Genomic DNA, 25,770 nt, shown 5'->3' on the forward strand with positions numbered 1-25,770 from the left:
AAAGTTGAAGAGAAATTTGCATAGGTACATGGATGATAGGGGTATGGAGGGCTATGGTCCCGCTGCATATTGATGAGAGTAGACAGTTTAGAAAGGCTCAGGACAGACCAAACAGGCTGAAGGATCTGCCTTTGGGCTGTACACTTCTGTGACTTTGGGATCAGATGATTATGAGGCATCTAACAGAGATAACAGAAATGTATTATTTCCCTAAGAAATGCCATAGTGAAATGCCACAGAATGAAAGTGATTAGAAAGATTAGAGGGGAGCTGAAGAACATTTTTGATGTTAGTAACGTGGGTCCAAAAGGATATGAGAGACACAACCCCCTCACCACACTTAAGTGACATTTCTGTTAGAGCTACAGCTATAATCCTATGGATCAAACCCTTTTATGGATGGCATGAGCATGACGAATGGCCAGTTGATAGTAAATGAAGGTTTACGTTTTCTGGTTTTAGACAATAGTTTGCAGATGATTAGCTTTCTGAAGAGATGGGATTGTATTAAATATAAAGGAAAGAAAGACAGTAACAAAAAAGTGTGAATCAAGGGAAGACATGAAAGTTTGCCAATAACACAGACAGATAGCAGAGTACACGGTTAACGATTAAAGTTTTTAATTACATCACATAGGAATGGATTTCAATATTTAAAACTGGACTTTAAATGATGAAAGGGTAGAAATAATTGCAGTCCAAATGTACAAAAAAAATCAAAAATGCTGACAGAATACAAAAATTCGGATAGAGAGAAACATATTGCAGGCAAAGTTGCTACTTATACGAAGCCCCAGAATAGTGGGACAGTTCTGAATTTGAATGAGGAATCAATGACCTTGAGGGACATTTACCAGAATGACTCACCACAGTAGCTGAACTACAAGGATATGATACTAAACTAGAGTTATATTTTAAACAGTATGATGCAGCTGGAACAAAGTAATTGGTTAGTGATGAAAGCACCCCTCTGCTGATTTTGGTGGCAGCTCCTGTGATCAGGACTTTCATGAGGGAATAATTTCAAACCAGGCTTCATGGGCTAGATGGCAGACTCCAGGTGGTTAAATTCCTTATATTCTGCTGGCCAAGAAAGCACTGATTGGCTGCTAGTACCCAGGAGAAGACAGGCAGCAAAGGAAGTAGTTCAACTGGACCCAATGACGAGCCAGGGTTGGGACAGATGCCAAAAAGGTTTGTCCATGGGCTTGAATTGAGTTTAGATTTGTTGTAGACCAGCTCAGATCAAGCTTTAATTGCACACCCATACTTCTACCGCAAGATTCCAGTTTTATGACTGTCTATAACAGACTAAAAGATCCTCAAATTGAAGCTTTTTTGCTACCAATAAAAATTTCAATGCAAGCTTTACTGTAAATTTAGCTATACCTGGCATTTGAACTCCAAACATATCTTAGACACCAGAATAGATGTGATATGCCATTAACATAAGTAAGGAAACAGAACACACTGGGACATCTTGTACTTTCAAACCAAAACAAATACACATTCACCCTTTTGATGTATCCAACTGATGTAATTTCAGGCATTTTTATGACTTGTTTCTCCTGGTAATAATGTGAACTACACAAACCAGGAAGTTAATACTAGCTTTCACCAAATTAAATACTCACATGGATATCAGTAATGCCCCAGCCTCAGCGAACAGAGCAAAATGTCCTACCTGTCACATACCTACTTAAGACCAATTAAGGAACCAAGGAAGAAATAAAATACCTTGACTCTTAAGATGGCACCATTCAGCAAAACTACAACTTGGGTATGCCAATCCATGGCATACTTCTGCCAATGTAATTCTAAGTTCTTTATTAACATATTAACATTGCAATCTGTGTACAAGTGCACCCAAATCCCCTGTATACCAACAGTTGCATGTTTCTTGCTTTTTAAAGTATTCTGCTTTGTATTCTTCCTACCAAACATAAAGTCCAAAAGAAAGCATGTACAAGACAATAGTAGATGTGATTGTGATTTTCTCTCCATCTCCAAACTCCCTTGTGAATATTATATTTAATAATATTCACCTTGGATGTTAACAACTACTTTGGCAAGATATCAGAGTCAACCTTATGGCAGTCAAGAGAAGCAAAATTAAAATTTTAAAGTGAATATGCAGATACAGCTGCAAATTAGGTGACACAAGGAACAAGTCAAGTTTATTGTCCCTTAACTACATACACGTATACTGCCAAACGAGACGTTTCTCTGGACCAGGGTTTAAAGCACAGTAGTACACATGGCACACAATAACTTAGGAAAATAAGAATTAAATCTACAAATGAATTCTGCATAGAGAAACAAAGTAAAGAGCATAAATTTTGTAGGGCATTATTCGGTAACACTTCAAATGCGATGAGGCAGGAGTTCAGAAGCCTAATGGCCCGAGTGAAGCTATTTACCATTCTGACTGTTCTTCTCTGTATGCGTTTTCTATTATAGACAGTAGATGTTTAAGTGGAATTTCCCATTCTGTTAACACCCTTACAACAGATATTACAACAATATAGTAGAAAAATGGTGGTAATTTAACCAGATTGCAAGCATGATCACAAAGAGTTAAATGAATCAACAGTTACTGGTGAAATACCCTTGCAAAAGACAGCTAACAAGTCTACATGTCAAGGCTTCTTAGCAGATGAAACTTTAAAATAAAGCTGTGGAAATCTAAAGCATTGCATCATTGGGCTTCAGTTGATAGGAAACTAGAAAAACTGAAAAAAACTAGTACCTCAACTTCCAAGAGATACAAAATTAAATGGGAGACATCTTCATACTTAAGTATCTTCAATGATGTTTCAAAGGAGATAAGATTGGGTCAGCCAAACATTAAAGTTCACATTCTCTATACACAGTGTAATAGAGTTGACAAGAAGCCACAGAATTACTTCTCCTTAAATGTGTACAAGTTCTACTATTTAATAAACATTTTAAGGCCACAGGTGATTCTGCAATAAAGCCATCTAGAGCAGGAGTTCCCAACTTTTAAGCCATGAACCAATACCATTAAGTAAGGGGTCCATGGACCTCAGGTAGGGAACCCCTGCTCTGGACAATCCTCAAGAGGTTACAGGGCAATCTTTAGCAGCTCAGGTAAACTGGGTGAGAAGTCACAAATAGCATTGTAAATCCTTCCCCCCGCCCCCACTCACCAGAATTCTGTACAATCTCAGCAGCCGCAAATTGTTCAATGACGATAAACACAGATGTCAAGGGAATTTCATCTGAAAAAGATCCATTGCCTCCAGAAATCTTAATAGCATCAACAGCAACAGATCTCGACAAACTCAATCTTCAGCAAAACAGTGAAGAAGCGTGGAAAATGTACACAGTGACTGCAGCAGGTAAAGCCACAGACTGTTCCAAATTCTATTCCAATAATTCTCAAAAGCATCTCTAGCAAGTCCTATGAGGAGTGACATAAAAGTGCCAAGCACATTGAAGACCAGAAGCACAGCCCACAAATGTCCTTATGGAGAGAACCTTGAATCTCTATTACTAGTATGACAGACACTGCATCACACTGAACAATAATTTGTACAATCATTAAATATTACAAAGGTGGTCATTCAGACCAATGTGCCTATGCTAGCTCTTCAATTTTAATCAATTAATCCTGTCCTCTGTCCACTTCATATAGTGCCCCAAACGTTCCTCTAAGTATCTATTCAGTTCCTATCTGCAAGTTATTACTGAACCTGCTTCAAGCATCCATTCAGGTAGTGCATTCCAGATTATAATCAACTTCTCAAAACACTTCTCAATTTTTGTCAACTTTTTTAACTGCATGCCACTCTATTAACCCATTTGCTACTGGAAATAAATTCATAAATTTTCACCCCTGTTCTATAAGGATGCTCTGTAGAATGTTACCTCTGTATCGTTCTCCAGAATACCCTTTACCTTCTCAAAAGGCATGCCCTTTTTACAACATATAAGAACAGGTCATTTGGCATACAACAGTGTACCAAACCAGCTAAAAGGCAAATCAGAAACACCCAAACACTAATCCCTCCTACCTACACAATGCCCAAATACCCCCATTTTCCATACATCCACGTGTGTATCCAAACGTCTCTTAAAGGCTTCTAATGTATTTTGTTCTACCACCATACCAGGCAATGCATTCGAGGCATCAACTACTCTGCGTAAGAAATATACCACTCACATCCTCCTTTGACCCTATCCCCTCTCACCTTCAATGCATGCCTTCAGGTATTAGACCTGATAAACAGATACTCTCTGTCCACTCCATCTATGCCTGTAGGTCTTGTAAACCTTTACCAGATCTCCCCCTCAGCCTCCGGCACTACAGAGAAAACTACCCAAGTTTACGCAGTCTCTCGTGATAGCACATGCACGCTAAACCACACAGCATCCTGGTAAACCTCTTCTGCACCTTCTCCAAAAGCCTCAACATCCTTCCTATGGTGGGGCGACCAGAACAGTGCGCAACACTCTAGATGGGGCCTAACCAGAGTTTTCCCTGAAGGGCAGTGCTAAGTATCAGCCTAACAGTTGAACTGCAACCTAAATAGTCTTCCAGTATTGCATTTTGTTTTCAAGTCTTGTATACACTTACCCTCATTGAAACATGTTTCATCATAGAAAATAACACACCAAGAAAAAAAACTAACTTTCTTTGAAGGGTAATCCACTGCATTTATTATATAGGTATCCACTGTCACAATGTGAAAGGGCTAAAAGCACTGCCATTGTGGTGTGGTTGTATTAAAGAACGACTGACCTTGAGTTTCAATGCCAAGATGACAGCTTTATATTTAATTACATGAAATAATGCAACTCACAAAGCTACTGGATTGTCATAGAAACCCACCTTGTTCAATGTCCTTCATGGACAGAAAACAATCAGCACTACAAGGATGGTACTGTCTCTGACTTCAGACCCACTGATCAGTTGCACCCATTCAACTGTTCAGTTCAAGGGCAATCAGGTTTGGACATCAAAAACCCAACATCAGCAACTTCATTCTGTGCAATGTAGTTGAAATGAAGTGTTTTAATGGTGGTGATGTGCCTGTCAACAAAACATTTTAGAAATAGCACAACATAATATGAACATTCTCATTTCAAATAAAAGGACAGAATTCATGACCTGATTGCTAGTACTATAAAAAGCATCAAGCGGTACATTCTGGCAGCATTGCTACAATTATTGACAGTTGCAAGAAAAAGTTTGTGAAGCCTTTGCAATTACTGGTTTTCTGCATTAATTACTCATAAATATGGTCTGGTCTTCATCTAAGTCTCAATAACATACAAACACAATCTGCCTAAAGTAATAACACACAAACAATTGTACTTCTCGTCAATACTGAGTACACCATTTAAACAATCACAGTCTAGGTTCAAAAAAAGTATGTGAACCTCCACGGTAATGCCTTCCACAAAAGCTATTTGGAATCAGGTGTTCCAATCAATGAGATGAGATTGGAGGTGTGGGTTGTAGAAGTACCTTGCCCTATAAAAAGAGACATACAAAGTCAGGTTACTGAAAGAGCCTGATCTTCTCTGAAAGATCTGTTTATGTGCACCATGCCTCGATCAAAACAACTTTCAGAGGGTCTTAGAATCGTAAAGATGAATGAAGCTGGAAAAAGGCTACAAAAGCATTTCTAAAGACCTGAGTGTCCATCACTCCACAGAAAAAAAGCAATTGTCTACAAATGAAGGAAATTCAGTACTGTTGCTACTTTCCTTAGGAGTGGGCGTCCTGCAAAGATCAGACCAAGAGCACAACGTGCAATGCCAAAGGAGGTGAAAAAAAGACCTATGGGTGACAGCAAAAGAACTGCAGAGATCTCTAGAACTTGAAGTCTCTGTTCATGTGTCCATTGTAAGAAAAACACTGAACAACAGTGCTAATAGGACATCGTGGAGGAAATCACTGCTCTCCAAAAAAAATATTGCTGTACATCTCAAGTTTGTAAAAAGACCACCTGGATGTTCCACAACACTTCTGAGACAATGTTCTGTGGACAGATGAGACAAAACTGAACTTTTTGGCAGAAATGCATGCTGTGTTTGGAGGAAAAAGGCTCTGTACACTTACACCAAAACCTCATCCCAACTGTGAAGCATGGTGGACGGAGCATCATGGTTTGGGGCACCTTTCTGCCTCAGGGCCTGGACAGCTTGCAATCTTTGAGGGAACAATTAACTTAATATTGTGTCATTATGTTTTACAGGAGAATGTCATAGTTGCGATCTGTCACCTGAAGCTGAATAGAAGCTGGATGACGCAACAAGACATTGATCCAAAACACAAGAGTAAATCAACAACAGAATAGTCAAAAAGAAAATTGTGTTTTGGAATGGCCAAGTCAGAGTCCAGATCTTAACCCAATTGAGGTGCCATGCCATGGCATGACCTGAAGAAGGTTGTTCAAGCAAGGTATCCTATAAATATTGATGAACTGAGACAGTTTTGTATGGAGGAATGATCTGAAATTGTGCAAGTCTGATCAGCAGCTACAGGAAATGTTTGGTGGAGGTTACTGCTGCTAAAGGAGGTTCTACCAGTTATTAAATACAAGGGTTCACATACTTTCTCCAGTTGGACTATGAATGATTAAACAATGTATTGTTAGTTTAAATAAGAACATAAGAAATAGGAGCAGGAGTAGGCCATCTGGCCCATCAAGCCTGTCCCGCCATTCAATAAGATCATGGCTGATCTGTCCGTAAACTCAGCTCCAGCTACCTCCCTTTTCCCCATAACCCTTAATTCCCTTACTATGAAAAAATCGATCTAACTGTTTCTTAAAAATATTTAGTGAAGAAGCCTCAACTGCTTCCCTGGGCAGAGAATTCCACAGATTCACCACTCTCTGGGAAAAACAGTTTCTCCTCAACTCTGTCCTAAATCTTCTCCCCGAATCTTGAGGCAATGTCCCCTAGTTCTAGTATTGTCTATTATTGTGACTTAAATGAAGATCAGACCACATTTTATGAGTGGTTAGTGTAGAAAACCAGGTAATTGCACAGGGCTTACAAACTTTTTTCTTGCAACGGTAGGTGGCCCCTGTTTTACAATAGTTCAATAATGGGATTTTATCCAAAAAAAATTACAAATGACGACCAAAAAAAAACAAAATTTATTCATTCAACCCACGTTTTCTTGACATGTGTAGATTCCATGAATGCAAACTCCCACACCTTTTCCCTCCTCCAGTAACGTAGGGGTTGCATGCATATTTAATTTTCTAGCCATTGTCTAACTTCACAAACATTTAAATCTAGTCTAACTTTAGAGTTATAGAAAAGTACAGCATAGAAACTGGCCCTTCTAGTCTTTGCTGAACCATTTAAACTGTCTACTCCCATCGACTTGTATCCGAACCATAGCTCTCCATACCTCCACTATCCATGTACCTATCCAGACTTATATTAAAGGTTGAAATCAGGCTCGCATGCACCACTTGCGTTGGCAGCTCGTTCCACACTCTCACGTCCCTCTGAGTGAAGAAGTTTCCCCTCATGTCCCCCTAAAACTTTTCAACTTGTGATTCTCCATATTCAACCTTCCATACCAGTTGCATACTTCAAGTACAAAAGTATATGGAAAGGTTCAAATTCTATTTAAATTGGTCCTATTAAGATACTAACAGAAGTTCAGAAAATTGCCTTCCCTCCTTCTCTAAAAAGCAAAACCGTGTAAAACTCTACAGCAATTATGCAGTGACGGAAAACTCAACATGGGCATCTCAGCCACAATTTAATGGATTATTCATCATCAAGAATACAGTTTTGATATATCAGGGAAAGATAAAAAGCCCATACAAGATCTATTCTCTTATTGCAGAAGACTGAACACAATACACATTCTCCATAAGGATCAACAAAAGATTACAAACAAAGTTGCACTGTCAACAAATAACTTGCTTATCCATGCAATTCAGCAAAATTTTATAAATTCAAAAATGTTGCACAGTGTACAAGAATCCTTGAGAATCCTTTCACATTATATGTTAATGATTTGGGTGACAGAACTGATGGCCTACTGGCCAACTTTTCAAATTTTTACAGATATACCATGGAGAGCTAAGGCGCTGGACTAGCGATCTGAAGGTCACGAGTTCGAGCCCCAGCCAAGGCAGTGTGTTGTGTCCTGGGGCAAAGCACTTTAACACACACTGCTCCAGTCCACCCAGCTGAAAATGGGTACCGGCAAAATGCTGGGGGTTAACCTCATGACAGACTGGTGTGTGTCCTACCTGTGGCGGGGGGGGGGGGTGAAGAAAGAGTTTCGTACTCTCAGTCGCTTCACGTCATGGAAACCGGCATAAGCATCAGCCCGATGAGCCTATAAGGCTCGGGTCAGACTTTAACTTTAACTGACCATGGAGAGCATTCTAACTGGCTGTATCGCCATCTGGTATGGGAGAAAAGGGGGCTACTGCACAGGATCAAAATAAGCAGCAGAAAGTTGTAAAGCTTAGTCAGCTCCATCATACTAGCCTCCGTAGTATCAAGGACATCTTCAAGGAACAATACCTCAAAAGGTCAAGTCTTGCTCACATTGCTACCATCAGGAAGGAGGTACTGAAGGCACACACTCAACAATTCAGTAACAGTTTCTTCCCTTGTCAATCCAATTTCTGAATGGACACTGAACCCATGAACACAACCTCACGACTTTTCATTATATTTCTATTTTTGATACACACACACACACACACACACACACACACACACACACACACACAGTGCCTATACAAAGTATTCACTGCCCTTGGAACTTTTCATTTTTTGTTTTAAAACAACAAATCGCAGTGGATTTAATGTGGCTTTGATATGGATCAACAGAAAAAGACTCTTTCATGGCAAGTGAAAACAGATCTCTATAAGGTGATCTAAATTAATTACAAATATTAAACACAAAATAATTGACTGCTCACTCCCTTCAGGTCATTATTCAGTAGATGCACCTTTAGCAGCAATTACAACCTTGGGTCTGTGTGGATAGGTTTATATCAGCTTTGCACATCTGGACACTGCAATTTTTCCCATCCTTCTTTACAAAACTGCTCAAGTTCTGTCAGATTGCATGAGGACCGTGAATGAACAGCCCTTTTCAAGTCCAGCCACAAATCCTCAATTAGATAGAGGTCTGGACTCTAACTTGGCCACTCCAGTAATATTAACTTTGTTGTTTGTAAGCCATTCCTGTGTAGAGTGGCTTTATGCTTGGCGTCACTGTTGTGCTGGAAAACAAATCTTTTCCCAAGTCGCAGTTTTCTTGCGGAATGCATCAGGTTTCCCTCCAGGATTTCCCTGTATTTTTCTGCACTCGTTTTAAGCCTTTCAGATTTGCATCATATTATTTCCATTTCTTGATGATCGACTTAACTGTACTCCATGGCATATTCAGTGACTTGGAGATTTTCTTGTATCCATCTCCTGACTTGTGCTTTTCAATATCCTTTTCATGGAGTTGCTTGGAGTGTTCTTTTGTCTTCATAGTGTAGGTTTTGCCAGAATACTAACTCACCAACAGTTGGACCTTCCAGATACTGGTGTATTTTTATTACAATCAATTGAAATAACTTGACTGCACATAGGTCTCCAAAAACAGATCTCCATTTAACTAATTATGTGACTTATAAAACCAATTGGCTGCACCAATGATGATTTAGCTTGTCATTTTAAAGGGGGGGGGAGGTTGAATATTTATGCATTTTTTTTAGTGTTTTATATATGTAATTCATTTAGATCCCTTTGTAGAGATCTGTTTTCACTTTGACACACACAAAAACATAGTTATAATTCACAATTGTTTCTATTACAATGTACTGCTACCACAAAGACAGCAAATTTCACAACATGAGCCAGTGACATTAAACCAGATTCTGACCTTTGCAGACAATACAAAGCTAAGTGGAGGGGCAAGCATTGGAAAGGGTCCAGACGAGGTTTACAAGAATGATCCTGGAAATGAAAGGGTTAATGTATGATTGATGATTCTGGTCTGTACTCACTGGAGTTCAAAATAGTAAGGGAGGATCTTACTGAAATCTACCTGCTGTGAATTTAATATGAGTAATACTTGAGTAATATTGTAAATATGTTAAGCATTCTTAAATAATTCATTACAGGTTATACATAAAAATACTTAAATTGCGTACATCATCACGCCACATGACACATATTTGCCTCTATTTAAGTAAATAGAAAGTTAAACTCTTATTATAGACTCCTTTGTTTTCCTTTGAATGAAAACATATAAAACATAACTGCCAAAGATTGAAAGGCTTGGATAAGTGGACATGAGAGGATGTTCTCAATCGTGGGAGAGTCCAGGGCACAGCGTCAGAATATGATTTCCCTTTAGAATAGAGCTGAGGAGGAACTTCTTTAGCCAAAGGGTGGTGTGGATTTCATTGCTACAGATGGCTGTGGTGGCCCAGTCATTACGTATACTTAGTGATAGTTGATAAATTCTTGTGTAGTAAGGACATCCAAAGGTTACGGGGAGCAAGCATGAAAATGGGGTTGAGAAGGACAATAAAGCAGCTCTGATCAAATGGCTGAGAAGACTCAATGAGCCAAATGCCCTAATACTGTCCTTGTGTCTATGGTCAATATATTTCAATCCCATGGCATACTCACCTGAAATCATTGCAACTAATAAATCTAACATACTTCAGTGTGGTATTTTGAAGCGTGATAATGCCAATACTCCAGAGTTCAATTGTACACATTCTAGTTTTAGCAAATTCACAATAACCTGGGTTTTTGGAACAACACCTTCAGATGGGAGTTAAAACTTGGAATCAAACTCCAGTCACAATTAGTAATTACATTTAAAAATTGTTTATGCCAACCAATTTACTGAGTGTTAAGCAGACTTATTGCTTTGACTAATTTGCAGTACAAGCCAGAGTAGTTTTTAAACCCAAGTTGTCTGCAGACATTTCTCATAAAACACTGAACAATTCAAAGTCACTTATCTCCAAATTAGTGAGACTCTTGCACAAGAATAGAAATCAGAGAAATTGTGAAGGACAGACTTAATTTCAGCAAGTCCTCCTTGGTGACCTCACATTTATATCTGGCCCTGCAGCAAATACTATGGGGAAATTAATCCTATTTCTTTGCTTCTGCAAAGGACTTCTGCCCTCCCCATCCCAAAATATTAAATCTAAAATCATCAACTCTAAAGCCTCAATCTACCTTGACAGCAAACTTCTCTTTCAGCAACAACTGCCGGAGGAGAGGAATTGTTGACATTTCAGATCGAAATCCTACATCAGGACAACCTCTTCCAGAACTCTATCACTACTGCCTTTTAAGCAACATAGATTTCACCTGAGTGATGGTAAACAGAACCTTCAGCAACTTCAAACTCTTTCTTTGAAACTAAGTCTCTTCACCTTTAAAGCATCAGATTTTTTTTCACTCAACCTCCAATGTCTCTCTATCCAAGGCTATAAGCATTTCATCATTTTTGTCATACCAGAGGCACGGTTCTAGCAGACCTGGAATTCCTGCAAAAGCTTGATGAATAATAGCATCCTTCAATTAACTAAAGCAATATAAAAAACACAAAACTGGTTTTGGAACAACAGATACCTCCAGTATGGTGAATGGATCAGTCAGAATTTCATTACCAGGCTGGCATGACTTTTTAAAAATTGCAATGATCCACATAACAGGCTTCTAAAGAATAAATTATTGGGGAATTCAAGATAGCATCAGGGATACAGATATGAAATTGACAAATGCTTAAAGACATTAATGAAGCAGAAGAGGGAAGGAAGCGCAGAGTGCAGATCACCATGATGGTGGGATTTCCACTGTTAACAATTAATATTACTAATTCTGTAAATCTCGAAGTATCTAAAAGCAATTTCCAAATATATCTCAGTGAGGATAGGGCAGTGGATCTATAAAATGACTTTGATACAACATTTAAAAAACAGAGGCTTGACTGTGAAATTCCTTCTTCACAAAGGAAGCTAACATGACTAGCAGCAAAATAGCAAAGGATGAGCACAATATGTCCAGCTTCTTCAAACCAAAAGTCAATGGATATAATTGTGAATAATCTATCTAGTTAAAACAGAAACTCTACTTCAATAGCTCAGGTTAAATAAATCAAGTCCATATTTGAGTCCAGGTCCTGTCATCAAGATAGTAAACAGGATTTCAATTCCAGAAGTACTGAAAATAGCTGGAATGAATGAACTTCAGTGCCAGGTTCAAAAGTTCAATGTTCAAAGTAAATTTATTGCCAAAATACATTTATGTCAAAGTTCAAAGCTTATTTATTGTCAAAATACAATTTATGTCAAAGTTCAAAGTCAATTTATTATCAAAATACATATGTGTCAAAGTTTAAAGTACACACATGTCACCATATAGAATCCTGTGATTCATTTTCTTGCAGGCATAGTCAATCCATAGAACAACCATAACAGAATCAATGAAAGACTGCACCAATTTGGGCGCTCAACCTGTCTGTAAAAGACAACACACTGTGCAAATATAAAAAGAAATAATAAACAACAAATAGAGGACATGTGGTGAAGAGTCCTTGAAAGCGAGTCCATAGGTTGTGGGAACATTTCAATGATGGAGCGAGTAAAGTTGTGTGAATTTATTTATCCCCTTTTGTTCAAGAACCCGATAGTAGAGGGGTAGTAACTGTTCTTGAACCTGGTGCTGTGAGACCATATACAATCCCAAGATTCATTTTCTTATGGGCATACAGTACAGTGCAATACATAATACAAACTATAAAGTATAATAAATTAGTGCAGAAAGGAGAAAAAATAGTGAGGTAGAGTACACGGGTTCATTGTTAATCAGAAATCTGATGGCAGAGGGGAAGAAGCTGTTCCTGAAAGTTGAGTGTGTGTCTTCAGGCTCCTGTACCTTTTCCTTAATAGTGGCAATGAGAAGAAATCCTGTCATTTTGAGGCATTGCCTTTTGAAGGAGTCCTGTCTATGCTGTGAATCCTCCATACCAGACATCGATGCAACCAGTTAGAACGTTCTACACAGTACATCTCAGAAATTTGCGAGCATCTCTGGTGACATACCAAATCCCCTCAAAATCAAATAAAGTATAGTGGCAGTCGTGCGAAATTGGATCATCATGTTGAGCCCAGGATAGATCAGAGATGCTGATATCCAGGAAGCTGAAATTGCTCATCCTTTCCACTGCTGATCTTTCAATGTGTGTTCCCTAAACCTCCCCTTCCTGAAGTCCTCAATCAATTATTTGGTCTTACTGATGTTGAGTTCAAGTTTACTGTTGCGACACCATTTAACCAGCTGATCTATCTTGCTCCTGTAGGCCTTCTTGTCACCATCTGATATTCTGCCAACAATAGATGTGTTATTGGCAAATTTATAGATGTCATTTGAGCTGTGTCCAGCCACACAACCCTGGGTGTAGAGAAGCGAGCAGGGGGCCAAGCACGCATCTTTGAGGTGCGCTAGGGTTGATTGTCAGCGAGGAGGAGATATTATTTCCAATCCGCACTGACTGGATTCTCAGTGAGAAAGTCAAGTATCCAGCTGCAGATACAGGTAGCTTGTTGATTAGAACTACAGGTACAATTGTGTTGAAATCTGAGCTGTAGTCAATAAACAGCTTTAAGTATTACTATGTCCAGTGATCCAAGACTGAGTGGAACACCAGTGAGATTGCATCCATTGTAGACCTAATGTGACAATGGACAAGTTGCAGCAGATCCAAATCCTTGCTTAGGCAAGAGTTGATTCTAGCTGTGACCAAGCTCTCACAGCATTTCACAGTAGGTGTGAGTGCCACTGGGTGATAGTCTCACCCAGCTCACGCTCTTCTTCTTGGGCACTGGTACAATTGAAGGAGGTGGGAACCTCTGACTGCAGCAGTGAAAGCTTGAAGAGATCTTAGAAGACTCCCTCCAATTGGTTAGCACAGGTTTCAAAGTCTTACCAGTCACAACATCAGGGCCCGATGCCTTGCGAGGGTCTACCCCTTTTAAAAGATAATCTGACGGTAGCCTCCGAGACAGAGATAGATCACAGGGTTTCCAAATGCTGCAGAGATTCACACAGGTTGAGTTTATTCTCCCTTACATGCATGCATAAAAGTTCATCTGAGAGTGAAACATCACAGACATTCATGATATTAGGTTTTGCTTTGTAGGAAGTAATAGTGGCCTGCAATCCCTGCCAGAGCTGACATGCATCCAATTCCGTTTCTAACCTCAATCAGAATTGTTTTTTCGCTCTGAAAGTAGCTTTCCGTAAGTCATAGCTGGACTTCTTGTATAGTTCTGGATCACAGATCTTGAATGCCACAGATTGAGCCCTCAGCAAACTGAATCACCTGGTTTATCCATGGCTTTTGGTTTGGGAACATCCGGTAAGTTCTCAAAAGCACACACAGGTTTTGATGAAGTCGGTGACATCTGTGGCGTATTCATTCAGAATTGAAGATGAATCCCTGAATATTGCCCAATCTACTGACTCAAAGCAGTCCTGTAAGTACTTCCGTTTTCTTAAAGGGAACTGCACTCACAAATTGAGTCTGCTGTCCAAGGTTCGCTGATCTTCAGTATCAATAGATTTTTTTTTTAAAACATCTTAAAACGATGCTGCTTACTGAAGTAACCATGGCTGTGACTGAGGATTTCAACTGTAATCCTAAACAGAAATATCTGATGATTCCCATTGGAGCTGCACATAATGAGTCACCACTTAATGGAGGTATCTTACCAGACAATGAGGAGAAACAGAGCATGCTTATTCTTTATAGCCTTGAAAAGATGTGATAAGCAGCAAAGACGTTCAAAATTAACACGATTGAAAAAAGGAATATTTGGAGCAATGTTCCAACAAAAAGCCTAACTATTTTATTAAGGCAGTGGATAAAATGAGTTTTAAAAAAAGCTGCTGCCGACCAGTCTTTATTTAAAGTGGACTTCTGTGCAAAGACATAGAAACACATTATGTAATCCTTTGTTAGAAGAATTTTAAAAAACACGTATTGTCCTAGATGACTGATGAGTTCATATGCCTTTCTCCTCTGCCAGGAAACAAGTACAACATTGACTAACAGATCAAAATACGCTATGGATCAATATTCGTTATGGTGTCCACATGTAAAATCTACATTTTCAATTCAATTGCAGAGAATGACCACATGGAAAAAAGACTGGTTGGTTGTGAGAGTGAGTTGGTTCCTAGCGCATCAATCTAAAGAACAGAGGAGTAAATGTACAGTGTTAATTAATATCCTTGCAATAGATGGCTAAGTCCAACTTTTTGACAATTTCGCATCAAATGAAGGAAGTGGATCCTAACACCTACCTGAAACCCTCAATAGTTTCACCTGCATTGCTTTAATCTACTAACGTATTTCACAGGGATATTACCAAACAAAATTTGACATTCAAATGAAATTATTAAGGAAATAAGCAGATGGGTCTGGGAAAGGAAGTCCACAGGACCTTGACAGCTTATGCAGTGGCTACAAATGGTGGAGAACTTAAAAGAGGGGAGAAAAAAAAAATCAGGAAGATGATAAATGTCCAGAGTTAGAGAAGCATAATACCACGGAGCTAGAGATTGTAAAGGGCATTTGAAAATAAGGTTAACTTAAAACGATTGTTTAACCAGGAGCTAAAGGAAGTTTAGGGGTAACAAGTGACCATCACCTAGGACGTGCCTTGTTCTCATTGCTACCATCAGGGAGGAGGCACACAAGTCTGAAGAAACAAACTCAATGATTCAGGAACAACTCCTTCCCCTCTGCCATCTGATTTCTGAATGGACATTGAACCCAGGAACACCAGCTCACTACCTTATTTCCATTTTTGCACTACTTATTTTATATATATATATATATTAAACCCGCGAGTTACAGTAGATATACTGTTTTCTCTATTATATATTGCAATGTACTGCTGACACAAAGACAACAAATTTCACAACAAATGCCTGTGATGTTAAGCCCGATTCTGATTAGTTCTTTCAAACAAAAGCACCCGCAGTTTGGCTGATCCACTTCAGAGGCAGGATGAATTTGGCCAGGTAAGAATGTACTAGACCTGTGAAGGCTGGGTGTACAATGTTAAAAGAGGATTTCACATCCAATAATGCTCACTAAAGACAGGCAATACTAGAGGGATAGAAATTGACTGTTTGTGTACTAGCAAGGCAGTGCAGTCTGCAGTTCAATGCAAGGTCAAACTCGACACCACCATGCAAACTATTTGGTCTCAAACTGTTGTCAGCAAGTCAGTAGCTTGGATACATTTTTGGAGGGAAGATAGATACTACTTGTTGGAAAAATAATCCGGCAATTCAGTATGTAAGATAGCAGAGAGGTGGGTGCCATTAGTGTGCTTACAGAAGATGTTACCCTTTTGGACACTGGAGCTGAAGATATGCCACAAGGCTGAACGTTGGAAAAAAAAAAGTTGTGTCACAAAGAACCCATTCACTATTTCAATGTCTGTACCTGACATCCCACAACTAATCATTTTCACATAACCACACCAATTACATTCTGGCAATTAATGATAAACACCATGTCTTCCCACGAGAGACCCCATACACACGTTCAGTGAACTCTTACCCGAAGAGTAGTACAGTAAAAATTATCTTCCATTTGGTAAGCTATTTTTTTTAAAACCAAGATAGTCCAATGAGTACTACTTCAAGCTGCAATCGCAACTGCAAAATGTAATTTGTGCTTTTATACGTAATGTTTTTTGTGTTATTAGAAAAGGCTTTAATGCCAATCTTCCTTCATCTGTCCTGAACAGTTACCCTGACTATATTTCCTTTTCTAGCATGTACATCACATTCTGTTCCAAACAAAGCATAGATTTCCAATTTCTATCAATGCTTTAAAATTTCAAAGCAAAAGAAATAACCCAATGCCTTTACTGGCATTTTGATATGAAATAGGTTAAGTCTGCACCAGGTTGAGGGTTGGCATCACTCCCATGGCATTGCAGTAGCAAAATTCATTTGTGTGCTGCCTCGAACACAGAATAATGATACCATCTAACAACAGACACCTGGACACAATAAAATGAATTCAACGATCTGAAACATTCAGTCAATGGGGAAAAGCTTTGAACGGAATCATAAAAGAATAGAATAGAGAGGGATTTTGTAGCAGGTAATTCCCAATCCTGCGACCAAGGAAGCGGAATGCACTGTAGCCACGTGTGAAGCAAATAAAACCAAGGAAGCAGAACAGGTCATAAGAGAATTTAATTCTTGTGTGATTATAGTAACAACACACACACAGACAAAATGCTGGAGGAACTCAGCAAGTCAGAAATGAATAAACAGTTGATGTTTTGGGCCGAGACCCTTCTTCAGGAAATATTATGAAGTATGGAAATAAGGTATGGGGTGGGAGATGGGGAAAGACCAACAAGGCAAGCAATGAAATAGTGGAGTCCAACCATAACAAACATCCAGGGTGAGAGCTGCAGAGAATATTATAAGGAGGCAGTTTTGGTGGCAGATTTTGATAAAGTTCACTTCGCAGTTGTGAACAGTATTGGCTAGTCTGAGTTGGTAGAATGGACCACAATGAGAACAAAGTTCAGACTATTTTGGAAACTGAAGAGAATGGCTTCGATCTTCCAAACACGACAGTCACACTGGGTGGAAAACCAAGAGCAAGTAAAGGTGGCAGTAAGGTTTGACATGAAGTGCATCAGATATTGATATCTAGATATTGTCTGTGAAATACAATAACAATCCAAGGTGCTCAGTGAATCTGGTGTGTTTGTTTTTCAACCAAGCATGACAAACCAATGACCAAACAAATCTGCACTGTTTGAACATCTAATACTCAACACCTTTCTGCCCGACTCCCTCTCCAATTCACCAGGAACCATGACAACCAATGTGACATCAGACAACAATTTGTCACACATTTCCAAGCAACCTCAAAGGAAACACCAGCATAAATTATGCAGGCAACTGCACTATCCCTCACGAACAACCTTTGGAAAAATAGATATTGGAATATGGGAAATCATTCTGAAATAAACCATGCTTTGTGATGAAATCAATTATTCAACCAAAACTTTTATCTGATTGGGACTACAGCATTCAAATACCAATGTTTAATTTCAAAGAGCATGGAGAGCAAGTTTATTAGTGCTGTATTACAGTTAATTATTGTTGCCTGATCTCATTTCTCATAGCACAACAACCGGGTTTGTCCCACCTTAAAGATACTGCACCAAATTACTCAAAAACTTTGGGTTGAAATTATTCTACAAAACAAAAGGTTCAAATACACACAAAAAGTCTGGAGGAACTCAGCAGGCCAGGCAGCATCTATGGAAAACAGTCGATGTTTCAATCTGAGGCTCTTCATCAAGACAGGAAAAGAGAGACGAGAAGTCAGAGTAAGAAGTTTGGGGGGGGGGGAGAGAGAGGGTAGTAGAGGAAGAAGTACAAGGTAGTAGGTGACAGGTGAAACCGGGAGAAGGAAAGGGATGAAGTAAAGAGCTCAGAAGGCGGATGGTGAAAGAGATAAAGGGCCGGAGAAGGGGAAATATGATAGGAGAGGACAGAAGGCCATGGAAAAAGAGAAGGGGAAGGAACACCAGAGGGAGGTGATAGGCAGGTAAGGAGGTAAGGTGAAGAGGGAAATGGGAAAGGGGAATGGCGGAGGAGATGGTGGGTGTGGGGTGGGCAATTACCCAAGTTTGAGAAATCAATATTCATGCCATCAGGTTGGAGGCTACCCAGACAGGATATAAGCTGCTGCTCTTCCACCCTGAGGGTGAAGCATCCCTTTCATTGCTTGCAAACAGCTGCAACCTTATCATGTATTTATTTGTAATAAAATTCAATATACAACCTGAAACTATAAAAAATTGTGAAATTTCTTTGAGAAAGGTAACATTACAGAATAGGAAACAATAATGGATAAAATATGTGTTAAATACAGTTGAAGCATTAACTAAATGTGAAACATAGAAAATAGGTGCAGGAGTAGGCCATTCGGCCCTTCGAGCCTGCACCGCCATTCAGTATGATCATGGCTGATCATTCAACTCAGAACCCTGTACCAGCCTTCCCCCCATACCCCCTGATCCCTTTAGCCACAAGGGCCATATCTAACTCCCTCTTAAATATAGCCAATGAACTGTTTCCTGTGGCAGAGAATTCCACAGGTTCACCACTCTCTGCGTGAAGAAGTTTTTCCTCATCTCAGTCCTAAAAGGCTACCCCTTTATCCTCAAACTGTGACCCCTCATTCTGGACTTCCCCAACATCGGGAACAATCTTCCTGCATCTAGCCTGTCCAATCTCTTTTGAATTTTATACGTTTCAATAAGATCCCCCCTCAATCTTCTAAATTCCAACGAGTATAAGCCTAGCCGATCCAGTCTTTCATCATATGAAAGTCCTGCCATCCCAGGAATCAATCTGGTGAACCTTCTTTGTACTCCCTCTATGGCAAGAATGTCTTTCCTCAGATTAGGGGACCAAAACTGCACACAATACTCCAGGTGTGGTCTCACCAAGGCCTTGTACAACTGCAGTAGTACCTCCCTGCTCCTGTACTCCAATCCTCTTGCTATGAATACCAGCATACCATTCGCCTTTTTCACCGCCTGCTGTACCTGCATGCCCACTTTCAATGACTGATGTATGACACCCAGGTCTCGTTGCACCTCCCCTTTTCCTAATCGGTGAACTAAATTAATTCATTACAACATGATCAAGTACTGTTGAATGCCACAAAATAATGACTAATCTACAACATTCTGTATATTTTTTTTAAATCACAGACCAAATAAAATCCTAAGTGAAGCTCCCCTGAGATCTCACTGAACCCATATCCCAGAGCAGAGGGCCCAAAGACTCCATGGAATTTTTAAAACAAAATGGATTACATAAGTTAAGCTATTTGGAGTTGAATAGTATTTGCAAGGTTTTTAAAATATGCAAAATAAGACATCCATAATGTCACATTATGCACTATATGACATTCCAAAAGCTGAACTATATAGAGGGACCAGAAGTGGTGAGTGAGTAATTTCAAGTTCCAGGGTCTCTAAGGATCTAACCTGGACCCAACATATCATTGCAGCTACAAAGGCAGCACAACAGTGACTATATTTCATGAGGAGTTTGAGAAGATTGGGTATGTCTCCAAAAACATTTGAAGTTTTCTACAAATGTACCATAGAGAGCATTCTAACTGGCTGCACCACTATCCGGTATGGGGTGGGGGGGCTACTGCACAGGATCGAAATAAGCTGCAGAAAGTTGTAAAGTTGTCAGCTCCATCTTGGGTACTAGCCTCCATAGTACCCAGGACATCTTCAAGGAGCAATGCCTCAAAAGGCAGTGTCTTTCATTACCTACCCTCATCACCCAAGTCATGCCCTGTTCTCATTGTCACCACCAGGAAGGAGGTACACACTCAACGATTCAGGATCAGATTCCGCCCCCCTGCCATCTGATTTCCGAATGGACACTGAACCCATGAATGAACACTACCTCACGTTTTTTTAATTTCTATTTTTGCACTATTTATTTAATTTAAATATTTAATATATACTGACTGTAATTCAGTTTTTTCTCTATTATCATATATTGCATTGTGCCACTATCGCAAAGTCAACAAATTTCACGACACATGCCGGTGATATTAAACCTGATTCTGATTAAAGTATCACTACCCTAATATTCAATCATTGCATAAACAGCTACTGCACTGGTGGAATGCTTTATCCTTGCTAAAGAAGCAGTACTACTAATCACCTTCGCATTTCTACCAAAGAACAATTAAGATCAATGAGGAAGGATGTGGCTTCTACCAAGCTGAATTCAATATCAGATCTATACTTAATATTCAAACTTAAGCACACTTAAACTTCCATTAGCAGGAAACATGACAATCCATTGAAATTATAAAGCAAAGAAAAATTGTACTGAAAATGCAAATCATCAGATAAGTATTTTTAACTATATTTTTAAAAAATTACAAGAGGTATAAAATGTCACAATTGTATTTTCTTTTAATAAGAAATCTTAAGCTTATTTTGAGAGGTTTCACAAGGTCTTACAACACTTCCAAATTAAACAAGCAACATACAAAATCGCACAACCATTATCCCCACAGAATATCAACAAACTACTGCAGCTTTGAATTTTCAAGAAAGCTTTATATATATTAAAAAAACACTTAAAAATACTTAATTCACCAAAAGTTCAATTATACAGAAGCAAAACAAAATCCACTGAAATTAAAACAGATATTTGCAGACGCCTAAAACACTATCAATTGCCGACCTAAACAGATAGCAGTCTGAGAAAAGGGATCAGTCGCTGCAGCAAAACTACCAAGTATTTTCACAATTCCTGCAATATTAAAATATTACACTTGGAATACTACACAAGGAAAACATTCTATATAATCGAGTGTTTCATTCTAGTGGTGAAAGAGGACCAATGTAAAAATCTAGCTGCTTGTTTTTCACCCTGTTATCCTCTGATTGCTTAGGCTATTGTTCAGTACGGAGGCAACACTGGGCAAGGAGGAGGAGGAGGGGGGTGGTGGAATAAAACACGTTTAACTATTTAGTACTCGAGAGCTAAGCACAGCAAACAAGCGCTGACTTAACGGTTAACTTTTGCAGCGCGATGTTTTCGTGCAGATTATAGTTTGCAAAAAGCAGGATCGGAAATGGCGAGGGACGGGAACGAGGGAGGGCTGTTGCTGCGGACTGGCGGCTGAGGATCGGAAGGCCGAGGGCCGGGATACGGACAGTAAGGAGGCAGCGAGGACAGGAGGCCCCCCTCCACCACACCACATCCCCTCCTCCTCGGAGCCGAGCCTCTGTGCAAACCCCCTCCGACCACCCTCTCCCCCTTCCCCACCCACGCCCACCCTGCGAGCCGCCGCTCACCTCGCAGAAGCGCTGGCAGTAGTGCGCAGAGGACTCCTGGGACACGCCGCGCCTCCGCAGCTCGCCGTGGAGGAGCCGCAGCCGCTCGGTTAAGGGCTCGGGGGCCTGCTCGCTCTCTCCGTCCGCCATCTTCGCTCTCCACTGTTGCGCGTAGACACTGCTCACGTGACCAGCCCGCCTCACCTCTCCTCTCTCTCCACCCCCCCCCACCCGCCGAACGGAAGGATGCGTCCCCGTGACGTCACCGATCCCGTTCGGCTCCGCCCCCGCGCCCCCTATGACGTCACAATGCCCCTCAGCGAACCTGGGTGACTCCCCTCAGGGTCAGACCCGGTGCACGTTTGTCAAGGGCAGAATTCCACTTCAAATGCCGCCAATTCTCTGCAGGAGGACTTGCCTTTACATACCACCCACAACCTGAGGCTACATCGATTGGAATTAGAACTTAAAAACCCGCAATTTCTTTTTTTTGCAAAATCCATGGACAAGGACTTGAATTTGCATAGCACCCTCAACCTTAGGCTGCATCAATTTATATCAGAATTTCTTTTTGCAAAATCTGGGGAAGAGTCTTCGTTTCGGGCTGAGACCCTTCATCAGGACTGGAAATTAAGTGGGAAGACGCCAGAATAAAAAGGTGGCGGAAGGGGAAGGAGGTCAAGTTAGAAAGTGGTAGGTGAAGGGTGCGGAAGGTCAAGGGCTGGAGAAGAAGAGATCTGACAGGAGAACAGAGTGGACAATAGGAGGGGGGGACTCGGGGAGGTGAAGGGCAGGTGAGAGGACGTAAAAGGTCAGAGTGGGGAATAGAAGAGGGATGGGGGACATTGTTTTACAGGAAGGAGAAATTGATATTCATGCCATCAGGTCAGAGGCTACCCAGACGGAATATAACGTGTTGCTCCGCCACTCGGAGGGTAGCCTCATCTTGGCACAAGACGAAGCCATGGACTGACACGTCGAAACGGGAACTGGAATTAAATCAGAATTAAGGCAGCTTTAAACTTACTGGGCATTAATGCAATGATTGACCTCTACCTGGCTTGGCACCAAAATGCAATCACACGTCAGTATGTCTACTTTTTTAAAAGGTTTGGCATGTCTTTGAACACTAACGAATGTCTTCAGACGTACTGTTGAACGTCTCTGCTTGGACAAATGCGTGAGAATGCAAGAAGTTGCTGAGTAGCGAACTTGGCCCTGTACATCACCTCTCCCCATCATTGGTAGTATCTTGGGGGATTTGGTAAGAAATAGATTATTAAACTGGTAAGAATGTTGCTCAGATTTACAGGGTTGCTGCCAGGACTCAAGAGCCTGAGTTATAGGGAGACATAGGGCAGGCTGGGACTGTACATGAGGCGTCCAGACATAAACAAAAAATCAGGAAGCACGCTTCTTTTTTCCTGAGGAAATAGGAAACCAGAGGGTATAAGTCTAAGGTAAATGGTGCAAGTGCCCAGATTTCCAGCATCTGCAGATTTTCTTTTGTTTAAGAATTTAATGGGACCGGAGAGGCAACTTCTTCATACAAAGGGCTGTTGCATTTATGGAGTGAGTTGCTAAAGGAAGCGACTGAGGCAGATACGATAAATAACATTTAGATAAGTAGATTGATAGGAGGCAGACGGAACTAGTTTAGTGGGCACTGTGGTTAGCACGGCCGAGTTGGGCCAAAGGACCTGTTTCCATCCTGTATTGCGTCCTGATGCTAAGGAGCAGTGCCTCAAAAAGGTAGCGTCCATCATTAGGGACCCCATCACCCAGGACATGCCCTCTTCTCATTGCTACCAACTGGAAGGAGATACAGAAGCCTGAAGGCACAAACTCAACGATTCAGGAACAGCTTCTTCCCCTCTGCCATCTGATTTCCGAATGGCCATTGAACCCATGAATACTACTTGACTAATTTTATTTCTATTTATCTTCTATTATAAGACAAAGGAGCAGAAGTCGGCCATTCAGCCCATCGAGTCTGCTCCGCCATTTTATCATGAGCTGATCCATTCTCCCATTTAGTCCCACTCCCCCGCCTTCTCACCATAACCTTTGATGCCCTGGCTACTCAGATACCTATCAATCTCTGCCTTAAATACACCCAATGACTTGGCCTCCACTGCCGCCCGTGGCAGTATCGTATTGTACTGCTGCCACAAAGTTAACAAATTTCACCACATAGGCTGATGATATTAAACCTGATTCTGATATATAATCTGTTTCTTGGTGAAGTTGATTAGGTGATCGGGGATGTACAGTTAGGTTACTGCACTAGTAATCCAACTGCCAAGACCTAAGACCCAAGACCCAGAAGGACAAGTTCAAATCTCATCCATGTAAAAACCTATCCTATCAGTGACAAGGCAATGTACAGCCACTAATTACTGCAATAGTTCAATGAATATCAGAGAATGCATACAGTATACAACCTGAAATTCTTACTCTTCACAGACATCAATGAAACACAGAAAAAAAATGACAGGAAAATATTAGAACCCGAAAGCCCTCCTCCCTTCTCCCATGCACAAGCACCAGCAAAAGCATCAACCCTCCCCTACTTACTCCAGTGAAAACATCAGCTGCCATGCAGAGAACTGCAGACCCCCCAGAGAAACCATGATCTAGAGTCCATCAAAAGCTCCTCCTCAACCCAACACTTCGACATCCCACTGGCTCCCTCTCTGTCCTTAACGAGGGAGAGAGAGGTATCACTCCTGCCTCAACAATAAAGCCACTTGCTCCAACCAACTTGATCTTTTTGCTTTCTGAATTACTGTAACGGTTGTCTTTTCACTACAGATGAAACCAAAATATGAGGTTAAAGACAAGGAATCAATTACACCACCTTGCCTTTCCAATTATCCCTTGTCCTCACAGCCCACCTCACTCTAAAACCACAAGTCCTGATCGACAATGCCAGTGGAGATGAACTTGCTATCTCCCATAGCGTTACTTTTAGTGGGCGTTGCAGGAGATGGAATGTATCCTTCACAATGAGAAAGACCAAAAGGATGTGAAAATTATTTTGGAAGAAATCATCTCAGACACAGCTGTTGTATGATTGGTCCCTAGGGAACTAGAACTATATGTGGCTATACCATCCACTAAATGTACTGTAGGAGCTATGCATCAATTCACCATCTGCATTGTATTATGTTGTGCGTTTATTATGTTTATTAAGGTAACTAGTCACATGAGTGGGGGCATGGTCAAAGTGAAGGGAATAAGTCACGTATTCAGGCTTTGTTTGTCACAGTTTGTCACTTGGGACTGGTGGATGTCATATCTTTTGCTGATCGCTCAATTACGCTTAGATTACACTTGGGTACAATTAAGCTTCATCACTTCAAGATTGTATGTTTGCTCATTGCTAATTAGCTGGCCGATGGTGTAGTGACATGCGCACCGGACTTCGAGGAGAGTGGACCCCAGTTCGAATCCGGCCGTCTGCTTGCACGCTTTCTATCCATGCTGGGTTGAGCGTTGAGCTAGCAACTTGGCCTCATAAAAAAAACAGGCAAATGCTGAAGAAGCGGCAAAGTTTGCTGCCCGATGCACCGCAGTGCGTGGAAATAAACAATGAGTTGCTAATAAAGGATTCAACTTTTGGAGCAATCATTGGAGCAGGGTGTGCGTCATGCAAGTATAACAGCTCCCTAGGGTAGCAGGCAGTGGCAATTGTTCTGATTTTTGTTTTGTTCTACACACACACAAAGGTAACTGCATAGTGAAGCATTGCTTTCCTTAGGATATCAAAAGTGTCTGCGACAACTGATTCAGTTCCAGATTCATTTATTTACCCTATGTACATTCAAAAAGTGAAACCTGTTTG

At 40.5% G+C, this 25,770-nt stretch overlaps 1 protein-coding gene across 2 annotated transcripts in view; it reads right to left on the bottom strand.

The window, feature by feature from the left end:
• Nucleotides 1-22,094, bottom strand: part of rlf (RLF zinc finger) — a 74,086-nt gene extending 51,992 nt beyond the window's left edge. Inside the window, exon 1 of one of the 2 annotated variants that reach the window (XM_063035445.1) lies at nucleotides 21,945-22,094. In XM_063035445.1, the coding sequence (XP_062891515.1) occupies nucleotides 21,945-22,073 (129 nt within the window). In that variant the 5' untranslated portion in view covers nucleotides 22,074-22,094. The remainder of the gene's footprint in view (nucleotides 1-21,944) is intronic. The other variant, XM_063035444.1, reaches the window with a different exon arrangement.
• Nucleotides 22,095-25,770: the final 3,676 nt, after the last annotated feature.

The sequence above is a fragment of the Mobula hypostoma genome, chromosome 28 (assembly GCF_963921235.1).
Source record: "Mobula hypostoma chromosome 28, sMobHyp1.1, whole genome shotgun sequence".
NCBI classification, from domain to species: domain Eukaryota; kingdom Metazoa; phylum Chordata; class Chondrichthyes; order Myliobatiformes; family Myliobatidae; genus Mobula; species Mobula hypostoma.